The sequence below is a fragment of the Python bivittatus genome, unplaced genomic scaffold (assembly GCF_059951505.1).
Source record: "Python bivittatus isolate LINGU-HERP-01145 unplaced genomic scaffold, Pbiv_v1 ctg000090_np1212, whole genome shotgun sequence".
Classification (NCBI taxonomy): domain Eukaryota; kingdom Metazoa; phylum Chordata; class Lepidosauria; order Squamata; family Pythonidae; genus Python; species Python bivittatus.
The window spans coordinates 5,326,591-5,344,169 of record NW_028277046.1 but is presented as its reverse complement, the minus strand read 5'-3'; the positions used below and the strand labels follow the sequence as shown (position 1 = coordinate 5,344,169).

At 51.0% G+C, this 17,579-nt stretch overlaps 1 protein-coding gene across 3 annotated transcripts; it reads left to right on the top strand.

The window, feature by feature from the left end:
• Positions 1-2,807: 2,807 nt before the first annotated feature.
• NBL1 (NBL1, DAN family BMP antagonist) lies at positions 2,808-13,536 on the top strand. Of its 3 annotated transcripts, none has more exons than XM_007442683.4 (5): positions 2,809-3,061; positions 3,229-3,391; positions 9,693-9,887; positions 11,086-11,197; positions 11,538-13,536. In XM_007442683.4, exons 3-5 carry the CDS (start codon positions 9,721-9,723, stop codon positions 11,784-11,786), a joined length of 528 nt encoding a protein of 175 aa, XP_007442745.1. In that variant the 5' UTR covers positions 2,809-3,061; positions 3,229-3,391; positions 9,693-9,720; the 3' UTR covers positions 11,787-13,536. The 3 variants fall into 3 exon arrangements, with proteins under 3 accessions (XP_025031728.1, XP_007442745.1, XP_087992974.1); XM_088136848.1 differs by having other exon boundaries at positions 2,809-3,136; positions 3,246-3,391; XM_025175960.2 differs by lacking the exon at positions 3,229-3,391 and having other exon boundaries at positions 2,808-3,136.
• Positions 13,537-17,579: the final 4,043 nt, after the last annotated feature.

The following is a 17,579-nucleotide window of genomic DNA, read 5'->3' as shown; positions in this document are numbered from 1 at the left end:
CGAATCCCCCTGGAGAAATAACAGCACCGAGAGGCCGTGGTTTCGCCACTCCAGAAGAGGAAGAAAGACAGACGGCTCTGTGCGAACCAGGAAGGGTTGATCTCCAGGTAAAATGCAAAAGCTGGCAGAGTCCTAAATTGCAGAGCGAACTCTCCGAAGTCGGGAAGGGCGACCAAGGCCACCTTTCAAGATAGGATGGGATGGGAGTTGGGCCAAAGAGCAAAGGTCGCGACAGGGACTCATTCAGAGACGCTCCAGAAGCAGCCTGCCCAGGGCAACCGTCGCCCCCTTGGAGCCATTGAGAGACGCGGAATTAGGGATGCTGCGTTTAAGGGCTTCGTTGGCAGGGTTTGGGCAGCTGATGGCGGGCAACTGGCGGTGACAGCGACGGGCACCGCCAGCTGGCCTCCGTACCCTGCTCCTGAACCGCTTGAGGCCAGAGCGTTCGCCCAAAATCCAAGCTGAAACAGAAAAGCGTCTTCCAAGCGCCGCGAAGGAGGCTTCAGGGTGCGCGGAGCATCTGCCGCGTGCCAAAGTGCCCAGCAAGAGGGGGTAGCCAGGCCACCCATGCGGTGTGCGCTCAGAGGCTGAGTCAGATCGAGCTGGGGAGGGGAAAAGGGGGAGGCACAGTTTATGGTAGTCCAGCAGGGGCTGAGCCTTTCCTCTTTCCGCCAGGTCGTGTTTTGGCTTCCTCGATTTCCCCTTCGGATCGGCCGGAGTGAGCTGTCTTGCTTTCTGGCAGCCTATTGGAGAGCCCTCGAAAATCAGCCCCACGTGCCCAGAAAGCCCCACTAGAATAGCATCACTGCAAACCCTCTCCCCCGTTCTGCGACTCAGGTAGACAACTCCTGGATTTGCAGGCTCGGATTTTGCTGCCCTGAGATTTCCACTTTCCCAGCCTGCCAGCTCTCTGTCGCACGGAGCTTAGCATCCCAGCTAATAATAAAATAAATATTTTGCTGAGCTCAACTTTTAGCAGCCTCGTATGCAGAACAGTTGTCACTGGAAATTCAGAGAGACTGCGCCTAAACAGGGAGGATCCCTTCAGCCGTGAAGCCTAACTGCTTTGATCCAATACTTCTGGCTATGGGGAGTTGCAAGTCCTTTTTTTATGAGTTTTTATCTTGAAAACAACACTCTGTTCGAAAGGAAAGCGGCTTCTTTAAAAATATAAACATAACCCTCTCCAAGGTCTGTTTCCCGAAGCAGGCTTGTCTGGCTCACGCCATGCCAGGCTGAAAAAAAGAAAAGGATGCCACAAATTCTCCCCATTTGCCTTCTTTCTTTAAAAATTAAAACAAAAAAAATCAGATCCCCGCCCCAAACGGGCGAAAGCTGATCCGATGGAAGGAAGCGGCCGAGGTTTGCGTTCGGGGCCTCAGGAAGCCAGACCTGCACCCTGCTGTCCGAGCGCATTCCAAGCCACCGGGCCCAGATGTTCCCCCGCAGCCCTGCCAGAGTTCACACATGCCAGCCAGGCCTCTTTGTGCAATCCCGGTTCTCGCCACGGGGCAGGAACGGGCAGGGCTGCGGAAGGGACGCGGTTCCTGGAGCCTGACTCCCCCGCCGGGTGCCCGAGGGCGCAGGGAGCCCGATGCCGTCCGAGGGAGGGGGCACGGCAGACGCCATGGTGTGTGCCCTGGCCCGCGGGCCTAGCTGGGCCCTGGGGAGGCCGCTGCCCGCCCCTCTCCCCGCCGCCCAGGGGTGGGCTCGAAGCACACTGGCACGAAAGGGCCCCTCGTCTTCCTTCCAAAAGAGCCTTCGCGTCGAGCCATCCTTTCAACTCTCGCGCCCACGCGGGTCGCTTGCCATGTCTCGACACGTTCCCACTCTGGCACTCGCCCCGGTTCCTGTTCCAGGAGCTGAGAGGGGAGCTGCCAGGCACATGGCACCAGCGGATTCTGAGCCAGAACAGGCCTCCCCGCCTTCCCGGCGCCCTCCCGACCGCGTCCACCCCAACGCCCTCCTCAGCCTGCCCTCGGCCCATCTCGCAGCCAGGTTCCCCCTCGCACCCCTGGGCACCCCCAAGAGCAGGGCACGGGGAAGGAAGCAAGCAACCCCTTACGATGGGCACAGCCAGATAGACTGCCTCTCTATCTGGAGGTTTGACTTAACTCTAAGAAGGAGAGTCAATTTCCTCAAATAGGCAGGCCAAACACACGCCAGGTGGCCAAGAGGAGATTTTAAACTGGCACCGGCCAGGTCCGGTTTATACCTCTGGCGCTGTGGGCACCCCCAGTAGTTCTCCAGGTTTCCGGACGCAAACCTTCCAACTCCAAGTGGCCGTGCCAAGCACAGAGCCCGGCTAAACATCTGTGAAACACCCACCACCAGGGCGTGGAACCAAAAGGTAGACTGCCTCTGAACATGGAGGTCTCAGGCTAACGCCCCCTAAGAACGGGTCAGGCGCAGTCACCTCATTATTTCCCTTCTGAGCCGCCCCCTGATCCCAAACACAGCCCCCCACGTGGCTCAACCTCGCCCCGAGCATCTCTAAGGTAGACTGCGTCCCCCCAAGGGGGCACCGTTGCCCTATTCTTGCCCGTGACCTTCCTCGCCTCTGCAACCCGAGTTGCACGGTATCCGGGGGTGTGAAACTTTTCACTTTTTCCTTCCTCCTCCCTTCTCCCAAACTCGCTCCTTCTTGCCTTGCGGAACACAATCCTCTCTGCTCAAGATGCTTGAAATATATATATAATTTTTTTTTCCTCCTGCGCCGACAGGAGCCAGAGAGGCTGAAACCCAGAGAGAGGAGGCGGAGGAGGAGAAGTGGGGCTGACTTATAAACAAGCCCGACACTCGCCAGGAGGGACGGACTTTCGGATTTGAACTTTCTTCCCCTCCTGCTCCGGAGCGTTCAAAACCCGCTGCCTTAAGATGATGCGGAAACTTCGGGGAAGCAGCGAACTCTGAACCGTTTTCCCCCTTTCTTGCTTTAAAAACCCAACTGTTCCCCCCTTCGCCGCTGCAGCCTGCGGGAGCCCCGTGATTTCTGCGTCCCTTTCTGGATATTTTGGGGCCGCTTCGATGTTCCTGCCCTGCTGGATTTTACGCTGACAAGGTTGGTCCTGGAGGGATGAAAATTACTCGGAAGGGGCCAAAAGTTTGGATCTCTCCACAAACTGATGGGAACAACGTAAGTTTTCCTTGAGATTCAGATGCTAATTGTCTCCTCCTCTCCCCCCCACCCCGCCCCTTGGTTTCTCTTATAATCCCGGGATGCTCCAGCAAATATAACTTTTCAGAGAAAAGTTGGCCACGGACATCAACCTGGATTTGCACGGTCCACGAGAGACTCTCCTCTCCCGGCGGACTTTGTCGGATAAGCCCGTTTCAATCTAGGACTCCCGCACGAACGCTTTTTTATGGGATAAGCCTCCCGCCCCGAAGGGTGAGTCGATGTTTTAAATCCTTTTCAAAGTAACCCGTCGCCCTCCTCGCTCAGCCTCCCAGCTTACAAATTGCTCCGTGGGATTTCGCTGCCTGGAACCCAACCGCGGAATCCCCCCCCCCCCCCGCCAGAATCAATTTATAAAGGGGCACGCTTGGAAAAAAGTCTGATTTTTCCTAAGGACAGGAAAAGGTGTTTGGTGGTGGTGGGCTTTTTGGTATGTGCTTTTTTTAACGCTTAAGTAGAACATGTAATTGATCTGGCCGAGCGCCGCCTTCCATTTCGGATCTGCAGTAAATGCTTCAACGCGCGTCCATTATAATTTTATTTTATTTTTTTTAAATAAGCATCGCTTACAGATCCATGAACGCGGCGCGAAGGCAGCTGAAGTCGCACGCGGGCGTTTAGCGGCTCTGACCCTACTTTAAGAGCTCCCAAACTTTCAAAAGGAAACAAATGGGGGATTCCACGTCGCAGACCCCAAGGGAGAGGCTCTTTCCCGCTGCAGGATACGTGCATTTCAAAAATCCACCGCTCACACTTTCTGTTTCCGAGGCAATTCTGTACAATAGCGACCCCAATCCGTGCCACTTCTGGCTCTCCTCCGAAACGGGTGGGAAACGGCGCTTTTAGCCTGTCTCCTTTTGCAGTAAACATCTGCACACCTTGTTGTCTCCTGGACGGTGGGTGTGTTTACTTGGGGTGTCAATCACAGGAACAAAGCTATTTTCAGGGATTCGCCCAGAAAGGCACGTAAAGGGCAGCCCCGGACGCACCTGGGTTGACCTGTCGGGGGGGGGGGCAGAGAAACATTTATTCAAAAGGAGAAGGAAGACTGCCCTTTCTCCTTTCATGCTATAAACTATTTCCAAAGATTGTGGGGATGGGGGGGGTGTCGCAATTTGGCAGCCGTGGGAGCGATGTGATGCCTCCATGCCAGCCCCACTGCTTCTTCACTCCCCCCTTCCAAGGGGTTGTGTGAAATGGGAGCAAACCTGCGCCCCTTCTCCGCTTATCAAGACCAGATTTTTTGCAAGGCTCCCCTGCTTCCCAGACACACATCCTCCACTGTGATGGATGGTTTGAAAGAGGAGAAATCTTAGCAAATAAATCAGTTACAGATGAAAACGTGCTGGAGGGAGGGAACCGGGGACGGCGGGGCGGGGGGGGCCCGTTTTGCAGCCGTTAAAATATTTCCATCTGCCTTTCCTCAATGCTCTCTGCTCGCAAGGCGAGGAGGAAAGAATCCGTGAAGAATTGCAGCTCGGAAATTTCTTTGGAACATCTTTTAATCTCTCCCCTTTTCCCTCTCTTCCTTAGCCGTGATTAAGAATGGAAAACAGAGATCTGAAATGTATTAATTTGGGGTTGACTTTGGCACGCGAGAGAAAGTGGAGGGGGGGGTCTTTGGACAAGAAGACGACAAACCGTCTTCTGACTGTTAAAAAAACTGAAGCGAAAACGTCGCCTGTGTTTAGAAAGACATCTTTTGCGGTTACCCGAAGAGACTTAAAAAAAAAAAAGTGTTATTAACTCTGTTTAAAAAAAAAAAGACATTTACTTGGGCTCCCTTGGGGGTAAAAACTCCACATTATTTTAAGGCGGTTCCAAATTCCGATTTGTTAGAGATTTACACCATGAATATAACATCTCCCTTGCCATTCTGGTTGGTATTACCAACTGAACGAGAATTGGATCGATACTCAATCACTGTACAACTTCAGTGAGTGTTTTAAATTGGGGGGGAAAGCCACAACTTTGACTAACAGAACCAAGTTACCCATGAAGTCACTTTTTCTTTAAAATAGGGAGCGGGTACCCAATTTAAACCACCCCACGGCTTGAAACCCACCAGCAACGCTTACCCCACTGGCTCTATCCTTTGTTCCCCCAGCATTTGGTGGGGAATTGTTTATGGAAAGTCAGGGGTAGACTACCTCTGGATAGGAAGGCTCCACTTAGCCTTCCTCCTTGGGTATCTGGCCCCCTCTTTGGAATGGCAAGGAAAGCTTAGATGCTGCTTGATTTAAGGTAGAAAATTTAAGAAAAGTCTCCAAAGCTTTAAAGGGACAATAGAAGCCTTTAAGCCGATTCTTAATCCATTCCGGGAGGGAGGGAGGGGGCTTCTAAAAAGCCCCCCCTTCTCCTTGCAACAGTCTCTTCCTCCTTCCCCTTGTTTCTTTAATCACCCCTTTTCTGGATGAATAATCTCCAAATGTTTTTGCTTTCCCACTGAAGAGGAAATCTAGTTTCGCTCTCTATGATTTGGGCTTTCCTACCCAAACATGCCCCATCTTGCTTCCTCCGGGAAGCCAAACCGGATCAGGCCAAGTTATGACTTGGAGAGAAGGCTGGTGGGAATGTCGGATGCCCCATGCCGTATTTGGCTCCCGGGATCTGGGTTGGGAAAAACCGCCCGGAAAACGGGAGGCCGACATGGTCGGCTTGGTTCCACCAGCTTGTCTCCGCTGAAGGCGATGTTTGGGTCCCCACCAGAGTTTTCCCCCTCTTTCCCTCTCCCCTGAAACTAACCTTGGTCACTACTCAAATGGGATACCTTGCTGGGGGGGAAACAGGCCACTTGCTCCAGAAGTAGCCGTGGTTGTGACGTGTCAGCCCTCGCACCATGGCATCTTCTGGGGTCTCGAGGATAGAGGTTCCCTGGGCGTGCACACTGAGTTGCACCCGAGCGAATACTTTTCCAGGTTCGCCTCCAAGGGGCATCAGCATCGTGGTTCTGGCGAACAGACCGGGCATCTAATGTCCCTGCGCGCCAGCAACTTAAAACCTTCCAAGCCCCCTCTGCAATGCGGTCCGGCCTCAGTTACTAACACCATTAAAACGCCACAATTCCGTGGACAGGTTAAAACCGCTTAATTCCCACGTGCTTTTGGAGCCCCTGGCCAACCGTGGCTGCCCGTGGGCTTTATGGGGGAGGGAAAGAAGCATTCTCTTTGCTTTTTGGCGCCCTTTTAAAATACGATTCTGATTTAACTGGGATTAAGTTTTTTTGCTTCGTCCTGGCTTGGTTAAATGCTGCACGCCGCACCGAGTCCCTTAAGATGAGATTGGGTCATGCACGCTAGAAATAAATATTAAAAACAAATAAATAAATGCCCCCTCCTCCTTGGCTAGAACAAAAAGGCGCAGATATCCACTCCCTGCCTCCTCTCGTCTATTTTTATGCACCCCTTTGGTAAATCTGCATCCTGCTTTTTGCTTGCAAGAGCCAGGATGCCCTTTTAAAATATTGCAGCTGACCACCCCTCCTAAGTGGGATCCTCCAACGTCCCCAATCTTGTGGAAAGACCAGTAATTTGGGGAGGGGGGCATCAGAACTCAGGTTTTCCAAGTTTACTTGCTGCAAAGACGGAGGATTTGTGTATAGTCGTCTTTGCAGGCTACGCGGGGAGCGACCTTGCTTTTAAATTTATAGCCGTGTTTCCAATTCCTCTTCGGACGTCTCCAGGTCTTGGTTTCTTTGAAATGAGGGCCCCACCAGCATCCAGGGACGGGCCATTCTCTTTTCAACAGTTTAACAGGTTCTCTGGGAGAAACCGTGGGGGTTTCCCACCTGCTGCCTTTTGTCTCCTTTTTCTAAGAAAAGAGAAACGAATCCTCCTGTTCGGAAACCTGAATTTTAGCTTTGTTTCTCAGCTGGCGTATTAACTGGCCTGTTTCCTTTCTTTTTTCTGAAAAAGTCAGGGACTGGGGAAAGGCAGCATAGGAAGGTCGGTTTTAGAAAACAGACCTGTTTCTTTCTGCCGGCTTCCAAGCCCATCATCCCCAGCCAAACGAGATAACTGCCCCTTTAAATGGCGAGACCGAAAGCAGTCGGGCTTCACGAGGAGTGTTGATGCTAATAGCATCTCCGCAAAGACGTGGGTATTTTTCTCCAGGTTTACCTAGAGAATGGACCAAGGGCCTGGTTCTTCCCTGGCTTTGGGCACTTCAGAGCAGGGGGCTTGTGCAAAGTCACAAGCAGTGGCTGTGTGGGCGGGTGACTCACGCTCATTTCCCACAGAGATGCACATCTGCGCCTGGGCGCACGGCCGCAGCGTTTTTCAAAAGCAAAGGGGATCTTTCCGAGCATCCCCTTCCCACTCGCTTTGCACCCAGTCCACACTGAGAATTCTAGGAAGGGAACAATTTCTCTGGGCTGTTTCTGATCCCCTGTTCGACCTTTTCCATAATTTGGTTTCAGCTGCTCGTCCCCAAAAAGCAGGATTACGCTCCTTCCAAAAATTGGCAAGACGCGGGGAAGGAGAGAGCAATAAATAAAAAGATGGGGTATGATGAATGGGTTCGCAACCGGGGACTCCCTACAGCCGCATCTTTATTTATCCAACTGTAATTGCAGCACGCACACCTTGCAAAATGCATTAAAGGAAGACTTTAACACACGCGCGCGCCTGTCTGTCTACCTGTTTATCACCTCCTATTAATGCATCTTTCTGATTTCCTGACATCGCACTGCTTTTCGGGGTGCTGAGGGTGCCTCTGTTTTCCTAGGATTTTTGGTACTTGGGGGATTTTCTTTCTTTCCCTCTCTCTCTCTCTTAAATTAAAGTTTACCTTGAGATCAGCTGAATTCCTGCTGACATCACAGAGGCAGCCCTACGATTTTAATTTGGCCTATCCAATCCTTCTGTGATGCTTTCTGCAAATCCCTGTTCTAGCCTACAGCCCTGCCGGAGATTTCCTCATGGTCCTCCATCCAAACACAGTCAAACCCGGCCCCACTTCGCTTTTTGAGATCAGCCCAACAAGGACCAGCTTGTTTAGGGCTGCACCACCCCTCGGGCAGCACGTTTTCCGGCTAAGAAATGTTGATTAAAATGCACCAGCTTTCACGAGCTGCATTACGCGTTGCCAACTCACCTGGGCCCCCGAAATAATTTTTCAAGGGGTTGTGAATTCCTTCTCTGGATAAACATCAGTCGCTGGGGTTGATCTGCTGCGGGATCCACTCGAGATCCTCCACAACTCTCGGGAAAGCACAGCCACGTACCGAAGAGAGAAAACGTGAAAACTTTATAAGTTTCTCCTTCGAGCAGCATCCGAGTGCCGTAAAACAGCACCACCATTTTGTGGATGATCACCAGTGACAAATAAGCATACTCAGACAACCTTACTAGAGGCATTTTTAAAACTTTTGGGAATAGCGTCACGCAGAAAGCATTGTTCCTTATGGAAACACCGATAAAATAATAGCAGGGGGAGGTGAAAGGCTTGGAAACATTTTACTCTAGGTAAGGGAAAGTGTAGAAGACACTATCTTAGGGCTCCCCATGTCTAGAAATGCAATTTCTCTCTGACTAATTATTAAGAGCAGCCCCGATCGCTTCCCAACTTCCCAGGCTGAAGACTTGTTTGGGAAGTCAAACTTCCTAGAGGACCCTAACCCTAACCATGTTTTTGCCAAGGAAGCAACATGGATATTTCCAGGAAGTCAACACAGAATCTTTACCTTTTTTAAAAGCACAAGAGCACCCCGGGGTCATTTTCGGTGGTCCCTTTGCAAACTTAGCAGAAGCCATCAAACTGGATTGTCAAATTGGAGTCAATTGAATTATTCGGCTTGGAGCGACCCCTGCTGGCCATATTCTAAATTACGGCCTTTTTCCCCCCCTTCTGGAACTCAACCCCCAGCTTTGCTACAGAAGAATTTGAATTGCATTGGAAAGATATATTTCAATCACCTGATTTGTTTCTGTTCTTCTAAACCACTTCTTAGTATTATTTATTGTTGTTTTCTTATAAGTTCTTATAAGTTTCTTATCAAGTTCTATGCACCCACAGGAAAAGTTATATAAAATCATTACAGACAAAGTAGAAACAACCCCTAATATTAATTAGCCCGTTGCTGTTTCCTATTTAAAAGATAAATTTCCTTTGTGTTGCATCTATTTTATTTATACTGCTTTGGGGGGGCATTTTTATCAAAAGACAAACTGCTCAACAGGGTGTCTGATTTACGCAGAATGTCTTCAGAGGGAGAAATACAACGTGATTATGGATCGCATTGTCCTTTTTATTTTAACAATTGCAAATGCAATTCCGGTTCTCAACGAACGATAACATCACCTAAGGCTAAAGGTCCTCTCTTTAAAAATGTGTAAGAATTCCAAAAAAAATATAGAATAAGCTTGAGGTATGATGGGTGTTTTTATAGTCCAACTGTATGCCCTGGAAACATCTGGTTGAAACAGGGCTTTGGCAACTGGCAGAGAGATGCCAAGGAAAGCAGGTAGGGGAACATTTTCTGCTCCGGCCATTTAAAAAGTTCATTTCAACCCAGTTCTAGGTTTCCGCTGGAGCAGGCCACGATGCTGAGACTCTTCCTGAGCGCCCTCTTCCCGTGCCTGAGTCTTGCTCCTCCGCCTCCCATCAACAAGCTCGCCCTGTTTCCGGACAAGAACGCCTGGTGCGAGGCCAAAAACATCACCCAGATTGTTGGCCACAATGGGTGCAAGTCCAAAGCCATCCAAAACAGGTACGGTCCAGCTCGCCCCGATCAATTTCGCCTCCTCCTTCAGGCCTGACGGAGCAGAAATTGCACAGAACCCATTTGGGGTTCCTCTCTTTGCACTGTTAGCAACTCAGATTTGGACAGTCGTTCCTGTTAGGGGCTATCACTCAAGACAAATATTCTGTTTTTTTGGAGGAGGTAATTTGCCTCGAAGCAAAGAACAGGCTTTGCCATCTAGCCTCTTCCGTCACTGTCTTCCCACTGTGGGAAGGCAAATTCATCCTTTTGCCCCTGACTGGCATCCAAACTATTTTTTTAAAAGTTATTTCAACCTGGTAGGATGAAGATGAGAAGGAAGGGAAGGGTGTGGCCCGGGAAAGAGGCTTCATCTTGGCTGTTAGCATTTACATCCAAAATGTATATTAGATTTACATGGCTGTACCCAGATGCCACAGAAAGATTATTAATGAATTTGCGCGCCTCCTTCCTCCGTAAGCAATGCACCCTCTTAAACTTAAATCTGCACCACACAGGCCAAGCCCCAACCCAGTTCAATCATGACGTGGCCACCGAGTGCCCACTGGACCGCTTCAACAGTGCGGAAGAGCGCACGCGCCCTTAAGCTTAGCAGCACAGCGTTTCTTCTGCTTTTCTAAATGCAGCCTGAGGTTTATACCAATAAAAGTGTGCAAGGAAGGATCAATGAAAATCAGAAACGCTGGAGAAGCTCTGTGCGTGCTCTTTGTCCTGTTAACTGTGGAGCGGATGAAGCCCGCAGTGCCTATATAAAGACAACCTGAATCTCAGCCTCAAGAGGCACCAAGAGCATGTACAAAGTGCACGCACACACACACACCCACATTATTTCTTTTTTGCATTTACATCTCTTTGGCTTTCCTTGGAAAGGTGACTCACGTTGGCCCACCGGCACTAAGTCTGGCTACCCCAGGAATCTTTGCAAAAGCAGGTGCAAACTCCCCTCCAGGGAAGGACGAGTGGGGAAGAAGGACCCCTCCTCGTTTTCCTTGCTCCAGGCCGTGCCAAAGCCTCACCTCCAAACTGCCCACCTGGGGGCACCTGTGGGCACCTGTGGGCACCTGGGGGCCTCAGAGCCACCTTCAACTGGGCAGATCCTGGACCGAGACCAGCAGGACAGAGTTCTCCTCAGCAACCTCCGCTAAAACGCCCCCCTAATTCCTGCCCGTCTTTCTCCCCTCCGCAGGGCGTGCCTGGGCCAGTGCTTCAGCTACAGCGTCCCGAACACCCTGCCTCAGTCCACGGAGTCCCTGGTGCACTGCGACTCCTGCATGCCTTCCAAAATCCAGTGGGACATTGTGAGTCTCTCCCTTTTGCCCGGGGATAAGGGTGTGGGCATGGGCATGGCTCAACAGATGGCACAAAGGGGGTGTGGGTACCGCGCCCGTTTGTGCAATACAGTCCTTTCTTTGACGGATCCAAAGAGGTGGAGTGGCCAGGCGTGCCACGTAACGTAGCAACCTCCCAGCCAGGGTTGACCACTGAGAAGCAGGACCCGGGCTGCAGAAGGGAACCGGGTGCCTCTAAACCCAGGGGCACCCAAAGAGCGCCTGCCCCTTCAAGATTCCCTCTCCAGAGGACGGGCGGACTTGGGGCGCCGCACAGCTCCTCATCGTGTTCCTCTCTTCCCGTCCCCAGGTAGCGCTGGACTGCCCCGGCAATGAAGAGCACCCTCGGGTGGAGAAACTGGTGGAAAAAATCCTTCAGTGCAGCTGCCAGGCCTGCGTGAAGGACCTGGCGCACGACGGTCTGCTCCTAAACGTCTACCTGAAAACCGAGGATCCCCTTCCCCCCAAAGGCCCCAACTCCCCCTCCCTCGGCCTGCACCCCGGGGAAGACGCCGCCAAGCCCCCGCCCCGCCAGCCGGAAGACGAGACGAAGGACTGAGCTCAAGCCACCCCTCTTCCGCTTCTCTCCTCCTCTCTCTTTCTCCTTCCCCTCTCAACTATCCATCCCGCTTTGGTGAAAGGGAAGAAGAGGCAGCTCTTTCTGGAGACCCAGGGAGCCCCACGGCCGCCCCAGAGAGAACAAGGGAGCTGGGCTGGAGGGTGCGGATTTGGGGCGCAGCGTGACGTTGGAAGGACAAGGAAGAAGAGAGGCTCCTTGGAGAACTGGCAGGGGAAGGACTTCAGCAAGATGGAGTCGCCCTTGCCACCTTGCGGAGGGACCCATTTTTTTCTTCACCAGGCGGGGAGTCCGCCGGCTCCCGACGCTTCAGCTCGGGGATGCTGAAATGGGAGGTCGCCAGCAGACAGGCCGTCTTCACGGCCTCCATTCTGACGTCGCTTGCCCACCACCAGGCAGAAGAAATGTGGATTTTCTGGCCACGTCCCTGAGTGCGTGACCCGACTGAGAAGAAATCCTGTTAGTCAGTGTTATGGACTTTTATCAAAACGGAGCGTTAACTTGTTTGAATCCTCTTCCTTTTCCCTGAGGCCTCTGTAGCTGTGTGAAGGCGAGGAAGGGGGGCTGGGAAGGAGAAGTCACCCCAAACCCCAGTTTAAACCCTAGCATAGACTTGCATCTCAAGCTTTCTCCATGGTTCCCAGTCATTGAAACATCTGGACTGTGTGTGTTGAAGGTCAAAATCCAAACCAGGGGTGGGGTCCTTCAGGAGTCTTGGACTTCGGTTTCCATCAGCACCAGCCAAGAAGGCAGTGGGCCAGAGGCTCTGGGATGGGAGTTGGAGTCCAAAATACCTGGAGGACACTGTCCAAGCCATCTACCAACGCCTTTGGGACTTGCCCTTAGGCTCCCAGTGCCCAGATAATGTCCGGTCTTCCTCAATCCAGATGACATCAAGCCGCACTTCCCATGACTGGCCACCGGGCACGATCCATCCATGGCCATCTCTGCAGTTAATCTACTCGCACCGGTGGGAAGGGGGAAAAGGGGCCGCTTTGCTTCGCAGCTGACCCTTTCATCCTCCCTTATCCGATGCCACAAGGGTTTTGGGAAGCACCCCCAAATTCTCACGCAATCACAAGGTTTTGTGCTCCGAGCGCGACTCCCTTGAAGGAACTGCTCAGGTTGGCGGTTGCTGCTTTGGCGAGGGGAGCCGGGCACGACCCACGTCGCCCACCCGTGCTTCGGCGGCCCGCGGCCCGTGTCCTACAGCAGCCGAAAGGAAGGCTTAATTCGAGACTGGTGTCCGTGTTTACACTCTGCACCTCTGGTGTCCCAGATCAAACTTTACTTCCAAGTAGCACTTTAACGAGCCAGAGAAGGCTGGAGAACATCTGGAACTTCTGGGGCAAACTTGGGACGACGGAAGGACTCCAAATGATTGCTCCTGAGCCCTCTTGAACTGAATGAGCCAAACCAAGAAAGAATTAAATCCTCCTGCTGTGGGCTTAAATCACCGTTGGCATCCCTTCTGAATTGACCCGGGCTGTATCGTGTCCGAAAGGGTTGTCGTTTCTTCCCCACCCTCCTCTCGAGGTTTCCGTCTTCAATCTTGACCACTGAATTCACACGGGGCCTTGAACTCTTGCACAAACCGGCCCTGCTCGTTCCAGGAAGCTTCCGAGGCGCGTAACGCACGTCCGTTCATGCACACCCACTGTATGTTTTTATCTGTGTAGTTATTTCCACTGTCACCCTCACCTTAAATAAATCGGACCGAACTTTCACACTCCGCAACGTCGATTTTTGCTCCCAGGAGCGACGCACATCTTTGCAACGCAGCTTTTCAGAAACAGAGCCGGGACGCCGGTGTGCGAAACGAGCACCACAAATCTCTCTGAGTCGCCTTTGGATCCAGGCTTGGCGGCTTCCCTCCCTCTAGCTAGTGCCTGGCAGCCTAGTTGGGAAGGAGGTGGGTAAGTGTGGATGAGCACGCGTGTGTGTGCATGAGAAAGAGCAAGTGCACCTTGCAACCAGTAAAGTTTTGCTGTTCCTTTAAGTTCACGGGGTCTCCGTGTATTCCAAAGAACCTCTTGGGCCTCAGTGTTCGGTTGGAAGTGATTTGTGTGAATCCCTAATTATTTCCCGGCTGTTGACCAGGGCTGTGTGTCTGTCTGCTCCAGATGCACCTCTCTGGAAAACCCAGCTAGAAAGCAAGGGGGGCTGGCAAGATCCGCGGGCCTCCTCAACAGGCTGTGAGCGTGCGAGTGAGTGGCCATGAGCCGAACCTGGGAGCAGCGTGTGCAACACCCCCCTTTTAGCAAATCCTTTCTGAGCTTCTTTCAACAATTCTTCAAGTGGTTTCTCATTCCAAGCATCTATTTTCTGAATCTTTTTCTGAATATCAGGCCACGCTTTGGTAACAAAATGGACTTTTAACAAACTTCGATTTACTGGGTCCTCTGGATTCATACCAGAATATTTCCCCATTTGATCTCTCAGACGCTGTAAAAATGCTGAGGGTGCCTCTCTTTTCTTCTGTTGTATCTCAAATACTTTATTAAAATTTTGAGACTTAGGCACAGCCTTCCTTATGCCTTGAATCATCATGTTTTTCAGATCTTTCATGTTATTTCTCCCATTTGGATTGCTGTTATCCCAGTTAGGGTCCATATTTGGGAACTTCTGATCTCCTGCTACTATTCCCTCCCCTGGGGGATTTCTCCCATCCCCTTCCACAATAGCTGCATGTCTAATTAATCCCCTCTCTTCTCCTCTGAACAGAATACTCATAACAGACATCAACTAGGACCAAGTATATCAATTTGGTCCCCAAAACTGATCCAATGGTTCTGCCGATCCTACTGGATCCTCTATGAGATTCTTCATTTCCTTGTTAAAATTCCTTACTTCTGCAGCACTTAAAGGGGCATTTACATATCCAATTTGCCCCTGTCCCATAGGTACCTCTCTTAAGGGACCCATTTTATTTTTCTCAATGTTCTTACTTCCAGACCCTGGGGGAAAATAATTAAATCCGTCTTGTTGCAATCTTGGATACAAAGGGGCCGTTGCTGTTTCAGGTCTATCCACACTCTGCCCCGTTTCAGTTTCTTTGTCATCTTTTGAGATCTCTCTGACATTGTTCAAGCTCTTTCCTGAGTTTAGGGTACCGGTTATTGGCCTGGGTATATCCTGGGTTGTATGGTGGTGGCAAGAGTTTTCTCTCCTCCTCCACTGGCTCGTCGAGCAACACGAGGGACTCACTATTCCTCTTATTGCTTGACTTAGGCCACTGGTCAGGAGTCCAGATTAAAGTATAATTCAATTCATATTCTAGTGACTTACACTCTTTTTGTTTTACATATTCTTATAAAGCATGGCACTGGAAGTAGTCATTAGACCCATCCTGGGGCCATGCAACTTGTTTGTCTTCCCACCACGCATAACAACACAAATTTACCATTTCCTCTTTATTCAGTTTCAACTTTTCTATTATTTCCTTATAAGGAAAAGAGGTCCAGCCTTGTAATAATTTTCTTAAAAGGCCCTCTGGATCAATCTTAAATTCAGGGTTTTTCTGGATCCTCTTAACACATTTTCCTTACTCCAGCCTCCTTCCACAGGGCTTTACCACAAACTACAGTTTGCTAGGCACACAGGCTGGTTACTGTGGAGTGCTTTACCACAAACTACAGTTTGCTAGGCACACAGGCTGGTTACTGTGGAGTGCTTTATCACAAACTACAGTTTGCTAGGCACACAGGTTGGTTACTGTGGAGTGCTTTACCACAAACTGAAGTTTGCTGGGCACACAGGCTGGTTACTGTGGAGTGCTTTACAACAAACTACAGTTTGCTAGGCACACAGGCTGGTTACTGTGGAGTGCTTTACCACAAACTACAGTTTGCTAGGCACACAGGTTGGTTACTGTGGAGTGCTTTACCACAAACTACAGTTTGCTAGGCACACAGGCTGGTTACTGTGGAGTGCTTTACCACAAACTACAGTTTGCTAGGCACACAGGCTGGTTACTGTGGAGTGCTTTACCACAAACTACAGTTTGCTAGGCACACAGGCTGGTTACTGTGGAGTGCTTTACCACAAACTACAGTTTGCTAGGCACACAGGCTGGTTACTGTGGAGTGCTTTACCACAAACTACAGTTTGCTAGGCACACAGGCTGGTTACTGCGGAGTGCTTTACCACAAACTACTAGGCACTCTCCGGACCCGAAATCACACCCTCTGTAGACCTTCTTCGTGTTGCCCTCCCGTTTGAGCACCTCCAACAGACGTTGGATTCACCATTAGTGAATTTAAGGGGCCCACTTTTACGGTTGCCATTCACTCTTAGTCTCCCAGCATGCGCTGGCTACTTTTAAAGACCAACCATTCCACTTCTATAGAGACTTACACACACACCGCTTCGCTTTCACGCTCTCTTTGCACTTTACCAGGATTTTCACCATCCCTAGGAGCATCTCACCATTCAGGTCCCTTCCCACAGGACTACCCAACCCCCCAACCGCCCAGGAGGTACTTTCTTTTGCTGTTCACAATTTCTCACCTGGGTTTGTGCACAAAGTTGCCCGGTTGATTTCTCCAAGGCTCTCTTTTCCGGGGGTCCCTTTACTTTACTTCTTCACCAACCTCTATTTAGCATCCTGGGATCCTTCACGGGTACCGGACCTGGGGCAAATCCTGTTGAAGGACTGCTGAACTCAGCAGGGCATGCCTTCCTTCTCTGGGGTGCCCCCAGGCTACCCAGAGACCGTCGGGATCCCGGACGAGCCCCCAATTGTGCGAAACGAGCACCACAAATCTCTCTCTGGGTTAGTCAGAAGTAAAGTTTTATTGGAGGCGTTTGCAAAGGCTGGTGGGCTTCGTTGCAAATAAGAAGCCAGACCCACATACACACTCCGGCATAATTATATGCATTCCCGATCGCCAGTCCTTCCCCATTGCTAAGGTACTCTGGGATTTCTCCCTGGTCCCCCCCCTCATCTATGGTAATTGCTCAAGGTTTCAGCTAATTGCATGATACTGATAAAGATTGCTCCAAATTAATTTGTATTGACATTGTCCCACCCAAGGAGACAACTTCCTCTCCATCTGCCACTCTTGGATAACCATAACACTCCACACGACTTCCTTCTCTCTCACACAGCTGCACTCTTAGCATGCTCAAGCTACTATTTCTTTGTCAATAATAACAGATATTTTATCCATCTCTCACCCCGGGCAGCGTCTGCAAAGGGGCCGACGATGGTCTGCTAAAAAGGGGGCGGGCGGGAGGGGAAGCACGGACAAAAGCTGCTTGAAAAAAGCAATTTGGGGGTCCCGTCGGATACATCGGAACAAAAACGAGAACTCCAAAATGTGGGTGGTGCAAGAGAGGAGACCCACCTGAACACCGACGTCTCCGTTCTCCCCCAAACTCACTGCCTTTCACAGGCGCTGAAAACAGCTAGTGCCCGACGCGGCTAAAACAGCCACGCGAGGGGCAAAATAGGCTGAATGCAGTTGAAAATAAAAACCACGGTTAAAAAAATCTCCAACTATCCCAGGGGGGTGGAGGGGGAGGAATATTACACTGTGCAAAATGTGCATTCCCCCCCCCACTTTGAAGGCACAGAAATGATGCGGGAATCGAAACGCACTTCGCTCTTCGCACCGCCCGGGGTCTGCAGAAAGCCATCCAGACCGACCAAGGTCTGTGGGTTCCTTGCTTCACGGGGGAGCAAAAATGTCTATTTTTGAAACATTTGCGTAGGTGGGAAAAATCTCACTGGGTTAGACCCTGCTGGAGAACACCTTGTTAAATGAGCAGCGC

Excerpts from the sequence above, each read along its gene's own strand:
- NBL1 (XM_025175960.2), top strand. Across the intron at positions 9,888-11,085 it reads TCCAAAGCCATCCAAAACAG|GGCGTGCCTGGGCCAGTGCT; the intron begins GTACGGTCCAGC and ends TCCCCTCCGCAG. Across the intron at positions 11,198-11,537 it reads CCAAAATCCAGTGGGACATT|GTAGCGCTGGACTGCCCCGG; the intron begins GTGAGTCTCTCC and ends TCCCGTCCCCAG.